General features: G+C 41.3%; 1 protein-coding gene across 1 annotated transcript; it reads left to right on the top strand.

The window, feature by feature from the left end:
* The first annotated feature begins 228 nt into the window (after window positions 1-228).
* On the top strand, window positions 229-5419 carry IL22 (interleukin 22). The gene is made up of 5 exons (XM_045507027.2): window positions 229-454; window positions 1070-1135; window positions 1258-1404; window positions 2314-2379; window positions 4823-5419. The coding sequence occupies exons 1-5, from the start codon at window positions 269-271 to the stop codon at window positions 4907-4909; spliced, it is 552 nt and encodes a 183-aa protein (XP_045362983.1). The 5' UTR covers window positions 229-268; the 3' UTR covers window positions 4910-5419.
* Window positions 5420-8941: the final 3522 nt, after the last annotated feature.

Below are 8941 nucleotides of genomic sequence, written 5' to 3'. Positions count from 1 at the left end.
TTAGATAATTGCTGATGTCATATTTTTCACGCACACACACACAATTTGGCGTCCTGGGGGCTATAAAAGCAGCAGCTTCTCCCTCCCCATCACAAGCAGAACCATCACAACAGGTATGAGCTCCGGCAGACTTGGTATGATCGGTTTGTGTGTTATGATACTTCTCGATACTTCATTTGTTTTCCTTTCTGTTCTTTTTGTTTCTTGTTCTCTCGATACCAGGTTCTCCTTCCCTAGTCGCCAATTGCTTGAGTTCGTGTCGTCCACAATGGCTGCCCTGCAGAAGTCTGTGAGCTCGATCCTTACAGGGACTCTGGCCGCCAGCTGCCTCCTTCTCATCGCCCTGTCGGTACTGGGAGGAGAGGCTGTGCCGGTCAGTTCTCCCTGCAGGCTTGACAAGTCCCGCTTCCAGGAGCCCTATATCATCAATCGCACCTTCACACTGGCCAAGGAGGTACTCATCTCCACCTCTCTCCCCATTTCTTTCCCATCTTGTCTCCCTGGAACCGGAATAGTTCTTAAAATTTCTTCAGAGCATGTCTAAGATCTATAAGAAACCAGCACGTATCTCTACTGGTAGATCAGCCGTCATTTTCTGTCTCTTTCTAGACTCTTTTAAGATCGAACTTTACCAGAGACCTTTCCTTTTTGGGCTTTAAGATATTACACTGAGTTTTGCCCAAAAATGAGCTATTTAGTAGCCCATCTGACTATTCATTGTCCCCTTTATTCCTCTGATCATTATTTTCTTTTAATTTTTAAAAGATTTTATTTTGAAATAATTTTAGATTTACAGAATTTCAAAAGCAGTGTAGAGGGTTACTGTCTATCTGTGATTTTGTGTTAAATATATAGGTCCTATTGGGAAGCACTGACATCTTAATAATACTGAGTCTTCCAATCCATAAACGTGATCCTCTGATCATCATTTTAAACTAACACACATCTGACTTTTTTCTTTAGTCTTCATGGGGCTGCTCTGGGGATGGGGAATAGAGTATAGCTCTACTTACAGACATTCCTTCCAGCTCCTTGACATCCAGGAACTTAGTCTTTTCCTCTCTTCCAGGCTAGTCTGGCGGATAACAACACGGATGTTCGTCTCGTTGGGAACAAACTGTTCCAGGGAATCAATGTAAGCCACAGTCACGATGAACAGAGCCGGGAGCCATTCGTGGTTATCTGGAGCGGTGGTGATGATGGGTTGGGTTGTCTGAATGTTGCCTAGCATGACCTCTGCTGTTTCTTGCTCACTAGCAGATGAAAGAGCGCTGCTATCTGTTGAAGCAGGTGCTGAACTTTACTGTTGAAGAAGTGCTGTTCCCCTATTCTGATAGATTCCAGCCCTACATGCAGGAGGTGCTGCCCTTCCTGGCCAAGCTCAGCAGACAGCTAAGCCAATGCGTAAGTTCTTCTTCCCATCTAAGTCCACCCACTCCCAGCTGCCTGCCATCCCGCCTTCTGCGTCAAGTCTTTTTCTCCTTGATCCTCACCGCCCCTCCTGTGCTGGCAGTAAGGAATGCCTCAGCAACACTGTTATAGGAATCAGTCAGAATCACAGAGTGCTTACTTTTGCTTTAATTGAGTCACACTTTGACTTTAAGGTGAAAGACCACAGGTGGCTTATTTGTCCCTGGGAAACAGCAACTCAGGTCATGTGAGCAGAGAAGGGTGCTGGGCGCTGTAGGGAAAAATGCCTATTAGTGGAAATGGATCCACCAAGTATAAATTGATGGAGGGAAGGGACGGGAAAGAGAGAAAGACAGAAACGGGAAGATTTAATGTTCGGTGGCAGGTGAGTGAAGATGGCTGCTCTCTTGATATGGGAAGTGACAAAATCAGACGTGTATGAGCTTGATGCCTCTGAACGTGTAAAGCTAGGAAAAAAGGTTTGAGTAGAGTGGGCAGAGCTAAGGGGGCCTAGTCTTTATTGAGGAGGCCCTACTGTTCACATAAGATGTTTTAGGTACATTTCTCGTTCTGAGCACACCTTTTTGATGAGGTACAGTGATGGTCTTATTCTTGACGGGATTTGCATAAACCACTCCACTCTTTCTACAAACCTCAACCTCAGTACGGTTTCCCAAAGGTGAAGCGAGGTCCCGTGTAAGGGAAATGACTGGATTTTGGTGTCCAAGGGAATTCAAGAGTTCAGAAAATCTAGGTCACTGGTGAAATCTAGGTCATTGTGGGCAAAACTGCTAAGAACTTTAATTCCAGGTGAATCGTAACATACCTCAGTTTAAGACACGGAGGCTTATTAAGCTTCAGTACCACAATGTTAAAACAATTATTCTGGTTTTCATTTTGTAGCATATTGAGGGTGATGACCAGCATATCCAGAGAAATATGCAAAACCTGAAGGACACAGTGAAAAAGGTACTACTGATAACTATTTAATGCTAAGTTATAGAAGAGAAAAATGTTTTTCTTTCCTTGCCGTTCTTTCTTTTTCTACCCCACTTCATGATTTTTTTTACTTGATTCTCCTGCCATTGGGTTGATTATTTGCGTGTGTCTGTGTGTAGATGGGTCTATATGTTTATAAATCAATTTCCGAATTTTATAAATCATAGAATTCTAGAACCGGCTGGGAACTCAGGAGATCTAATTTCACCACTTCAAGTGCTAGACAAGGCCAGTGGCAGAACCAGAAGAGAATGCAGGTCTTCTGAATCCCATCTGGGCCAGAAGCAATGGCTATGACTTTTAGTCATATTAATTCTTAGGGAAATGTAAGGTTCCTACTGATTCATTTAATCTGAAGAAGCATTTGTTCAAAACCAGAGAAGTGCCTGGGGCCAAATTTATTTGAAGCCATTAATTTGATAATTTAAAACTTGTAAACATATACCTGGAACCACCATAACAAAGAAGCTGGACTTGTATATAGGATGAATTTCTGGAATGATTGATACTTATATTTAATTTTTATAATCTAATACCCAACAGCTATTGATTTTAACTTAAAAGTAAGAATGAACAACCCCCAATTTCTTTTACACATTTTCAAGCAGAACGAAATTATTAATAATGGAGTTACTGTAGGGAAATGAACATCCTCTTTTCTTCCTCTCTCCTTTCCTTCTTTTCTAGTCTCCTCCCTCCCTCAACAATCCCCTAGTGAGCATCTACCTGGTATAGGCTGGTGTGCATTTGTACAATGAATGCTACTGTCATGTGGCCTATTTGGGGAAAAGAGCAACAGAAAGCTCAGACTAGCAATTGTGACTCATCCAAAAACCAGAGGTATGATTAGCAGCAGCGAAAGTGACAACTTTGCAGGCAGGTACAATTAAACCTCAGAAACACGAAGGCTCTGGTTGGTGAGATTTTCAGTAACATGCGTAGCCTCAATTCCCGCTCCCCCCCCCCTTTTTTCCATCTTGATGTTTTTTTATAAAAAGTATTTCTTCCGGAATATAATTTAATGAACATGACTCTTTCTTCCTTTGATAACTGAAGGATTTATCATTTTTCACTGTGAAGATTAATTCTCTTGTCATAGAACAGTAAACTACATGTAGAGGGCGGAATAGTAGCATGCCACAGCTGAGAAGTACTTTGAAACATCCCTCATGTTGGCTTCCTCTGTTGGCTTTAGAAAAGTGAAGCGTGGGAGAGGAAAATCTGATGATGACCTATGTGGGAAAAAACAGAGAGATTTTTAAAGCTTTTAATCCATTTTGAGAGAATCAACTTTCACATTTGCAGTAGGCTGCCATGTGGAAGAGTGGATATGTTGTTTTGTTTTGTTTTGTTTGTTTGTTTGTTTTACCCTATAGTTCCAGAAAGCCTAGTGACAGAGGAATGCTATTCAGAGAAAGCTCAGCAGGAGGAAAAACTGGTGGGCATTGTCTGCAGTGGGAGGGCAGTCCAGGGGTATTAATTCCCTGTCACTGGAGGTAAAAGCAGAGAGCAGGCTGTAGCAGAATGGATGACAGACAATAGAGCAAGAGGAGCTTTAAAATTCTTTATAGTCTTGGGAGTCTTTGAGATATAAAAAATATCCCTTGGCCTTATATCAAAGAAGTATGGAAAGATGGAAAGGTGGAGGAAGGCAGGAAGAGAAAGGAGATCAAAGTCTAGAGGACAATGATGACTTAGGCTGTTGTTCTCTTTGAAATAATCTTGAGCAAATTGAATTGATTCGATGAATTTCGGGGGAGGATGATCTGGACTTGAATTTGGGCTCCCTCTCCTACGGAGTTTGAAAGTCTTGTTTGCATACTGCTTGGAAGGAGGAGAGAAGGGGTGTTAGCATCTGTATCTGGCCTTCTACTCATTAAAGCAACTGTACAAGATGCATCTGGTATTTTCCCCACAAATGTGAAAACCTGGTTTTTTTCCCCTCCTTGGTCACGAAGGTGGGGACAGGAAAAGCCCAGGTGTATTGGTGGATGTGTAGCTTTTATTCGAGGCTGTTTGAGCTGAGTGGTCATGGACAGTCGCGGGGCTCCAGGCAGAGCAAGGCAGGATGAGTGGCACCTTGGCTGGGTCCCCCAGATCCCAGCACCGCCTCTCTCTGCGTGGTCTGGTTAGGAAGTGGTTTGAAGAGCTTCAGTAGTGGGAGGTATTGAATCTCAACTGAGATTGATGCCTGTAGGTGCCCTGTGCATTCAGAGAGCCATGATTTTAAAGTCTTTGGCAAATCGCATTATACTCTTGCTAAAAGGGCATTTTCTAGCAAAGTGTTTTATAAAAGGTAAAAACTTGGTTTTTCTGTTCCAGCTACCTACTCATGCCATCTCCCTCTAATTTGCCCCTCTTTAGAATACCTGGTAACCAAAGCTCAAATACTTGTGTGTTCTTATGTTCACAGCTTGGAGAAGGTGGAGAGATCAAAGTAATTGGAGAGCTGGATTTGCTGTTTATATCCCTGAGAAATGAGTGCACTTCTCCACAGTAAAGCTGGAGAATGGATACCTCATCCTTCCTGCCTTTTAGAAATAACAATAAGATCTTCTGGGGTTTGCTTTTACCATAAGGAAAATGGGAAGCCAAACTCCACAATCATGTATGGATTCTAAACAAACTCCTGCTCAGCTTAGAAAAGAGAACAATGTCACTTGTGTCTGTAAGACCAGAAGGCAGACCTTCCATGCATAATGAGATCTGTTAATAACATTTTATTGTAGTTGGTGTTTTATACACAGAAATTTATTTTTTAAGCAAATGTCTGTTCCCCGACAAAAAAAAAATTACTTTCCATTTCTTTAGGGAAAAATGCCCTAAATAACTTCATGTCCATTATTGATACTTTATATTTATGAATTTATTTATTATCATAGTTACACATTTTATTTATGTCATTTTACTAATATGGATTTATTTATTGACACATTATATGATATTGCTACTTAAATATAAGGCTAATGTTAATATTTATAACAACAATTATGGGACTGTAATATGTTTATTTGACCTCAATAAACACTTTGATATCCTAAATCTTGTGACTTTGTGATTTTTTTCCCTTTAATATCATCATCATCATCATTCTCATGTAGTCATTCTTATTTGTTAAATGGGCCCAAAATTTGTATAAATGATTTTGTCCCTGACTCTAAGCAAATGAGGTAGCTATTAGTATCGATGAGAAAGCTGAATCAGAAACATGTTAAAAAAAAAACCACTGTGTAGCTGTAAGTAGTTGACCCTTATTGAAATAGGTCTATCTGATTTCTTGGGGAGATGCTGTATTGCCTACGTAGATTTTTTATGTTGATTCAGCATGTGATTCTGAAAGAAAAATGGTCAGAAATCAAAAAGAATCCATCTGCATCATTAGCAGTTTGTGGATAAAAGAAAAGAGTGACGTTGCTGTGGGAGAAATACATGTAGCCTCTATTGCTGTAGGTGAACAGCAATAGGAAGGGCATTCTCCGGTTTTCCTGTAAGTCAGGAAGTAAAGGGGAGCTGATTGAGTTTGGGGACTCTTACCTGCTAGAGGAGTTTAGCCCTCATGGAGAAGTCCTGTGGGTGGAAATGAGCGAGATATTACAAGCACACCAGAGGAGAGGAAAGCAGTACATCTTCAAAGTTCGCAGTGTTACAGAGAAGAGAGAGAAAAAGTCGAGATCAAAGTCGGACTAGTTCTCTCTAGAAGAATGGACAAATGACATCATCATTGAAGCATATATAGGTCTTTCCACAGAAGGTGAAAGTCGGTGGTCAGGAGAGGTCAGTGATCATCTGTCTAAAGAGTTTCCTTCTCCAAAAAATCAGGAATCCTGGGTCTATTTTACAAGTCATTCATCAATTGTTTGCCAAATTCCTGAAGAATTAGGTCAAGACGGTAGTAATTAGATACGGAGAGCAAATCAGTGGTTCCCAGTGGGGAGCGGGAAGGAAGGAGGGGCAAGACAGGCATAGGGGAGTAAAAGGTACAAACCATTAGGTATAAAATAAGCTACAAGGATATATTGTACAACATAGGGAACATGGCCAATATTTCATAACTATAAATGCAGTATAACTTTTAAAAATCACAAATCACTATATTGTACACCTGTAACATAATATTGTACATCAACTATACTTCAATAAAAAAAATAAAAGACTGGTGATTGTGAGTCCGTGTGAATTGCACATTCACTCGTGGATAAAGTGGAGTTAATACTTTTGGGTATGCACTCCAAACACTGAAAGATACTAAAGCTAAGCTTCAAGGATGATGGAATGATAATTATTTCTGGGATAAGCTGAGGTTTAGAACTCTTCCCTCTCTTCTTCCAAATGAGTCTCAGTGTAATGATTTGAGAAAAAATTCAGTATTGTACTTGTTTTTGACCAGTCTTCTAGAAATTGAACCATGAATGGAAGGATACCTTTGAAACTGGATTCACAAATGCTCCTATCCTAGGGCAAGGAGACTGAAATAAAGAGCTTTTAAAATCCTGAGCGCCAGTGGACATACGGCTAAGGTGCCAGGATCTTCTTCAAGTCTGGAGGGCGCTGCTGGTAAATTTGGCAGCTACAAGAGAGTCCAAATTCCTCATAGGGAGTCTTGACAATCATTGGTGGTTACTGTAGCAACTCTCTCTCTCTCTCTTTTTTTTTTTTTTCATCAGTGGCAATGGCCAGCATTTAGCTGGCACTGTCAGCACTGCTCTCATTCTTGGCTTTCACAGGGGCCTTGGATGTCTCCTCCCCCAGCAGCAGATGGCAACACCCAGGTATTTAAAAAGACTCATCTGTAAGCTTGCGTGAGACATAAGCCCCCGAGACACTAACCATCGTTTAAATCTGATGAGAAGCCACTGGAGGGTTTCCAGTGTGGGGAAGACTTGATATGACGCATATTCCATAAAGATCACTTTGGCTGCTGGGTGGAGAGGAGGTCTAGGAGGGGAAAGCATGAAAGTCAAGCCAATGTAAACCTCAAGGAGAAAGTGGTGGCTGTCCTAAGGCAGAAGAGGGCAGAGCCAGAGAAAACTGGTGACACTCAGCTTGGTTGCCAGGGAAGGAAGAGCTATGTGTGGATCATATGCACTAACAGGAAAAGCGACTCTTTAATTTTTCTCCTGGTCCTTCATTTACACTATGTTATTCTCCAGCATGTGAATAACATAGTATTTCATATAGGAATGAAAGTAAAGACAGGCAGGTGATTTTGTTCTGAAAGGAGGTTAAGATGTTAAGATTTGGGTAAACACTAAAATCAGATGCGCATGCAGTGATACTAAGGGTTGAGAGCTAAGGTCCTACTGCCTCTGAGGCAACCACAGATATAGTGACTTTATCTTTAAAATCTACTTTCAAGGAATGTTTACTGTTGGAAAAAACAGGTGGAGAAGGCTGGGATCCTAATTACCAAGAGGAAATTGTGTTATTGCTATGGGCTAAGGGTAGGGAGAAGTAGACTGTAACTGCACCAGCGGGATTCACTGGCTTGTCTTTGCTCAGTAGTCTCACCAATGAAAAATTGCATCAACCCAAAGGAGACAGGATCATCAAGAACTCCATTTCTACAGGAATGAGGGTTTAAGTTATGTTACCAGATGGAGAACCCATCCAATGGAGGTGCAGGCGGAGGGTAAAGGGAAAATGGAACGGGTGGTGGTAGAATGCATTCACGATTATTAACAGGTCTTGTGAACAGCTATAAAAATAGGAGCTATAGCAGGTAGTGCTGTTCCATAAAATACCTCAAATTGCCAAAGCAGATGAGAAACAGAGGTGTTTAGGTCAACATGCTGTATTACCTGAAGGACCTAAAGAGCTCTCGTCTCCCTTTTGGTCCAGGAGGGCTCTGTTCCTTTCTGCCTGAGGCTTTCTCTTCCCTGCTGCTTCCACACTGGGGTAACATGTGAATTTTGTTCAAGTCAGTTTACTATGCCAACTAGAGGATGAGAGTTATTACATCTGAATAATTCTGACTACCCTCAGCCTTGTGTTTTGGTTGCTTCCCTTTTGTGTGGCCCTTCGTTCAACTCTGTTCTTGTTACAGCTGCTAAGGATATTCAGAGTGACCCTGCTTGCCTCCTTGAGACACAGTCCCTACCTTATTTCTACGGGGTTTAACCGCTGGCCTCATTCTCTGCATCTCACATCTTATTTAACAATGTGTCTGCAGGTTGACTTTAATACCATGTGGAAATTGACCAGTTGTGTCCTTCCTAACAGGCGCTATATCTTTTTGAAACCTGAGTGCTGTGAGTTTTTTTTTTTTTTTGAATAGTTCCATCTGTGACATTTTCATCTTGCCATCACAGGCAGATGCTATTTTTAGGCACAATGACTGCCTAGGAACTTTATGAATCTTACATTGCTACTTGACTCACTGACACCCTTAGACACTGCAACTTAATTTAGTTCAGTGAGCAACTATTTAACTCATAGGGCGTGCAAGATCTTGTGCTAGGGGCTATGAAAATATAAGGTTAGATATAATCTCAAGTAGTCTGCAGTCTGGTTTGAGAAAGACAAGCAAACAACT

This window comes from Camelus bactrianus, chromosome 12, assembly GCF_048773025.1.
Source record: "Camelus bactrianus isolate YW-2024 breed Bactrian camel chromosome 12, ASM4877302v1, whole genome shotgun sequence".
Taxonomy (NCBI): domain Eukaryota; kingdom Metazoa; phylum Chordata; class Mammalia; order Artiodactyla; family Camelidae; genus Camelus; species Camelus bactrianus.
This window is presented reverse-complemented; position numbering and strand designations above follow the sequence as displayed.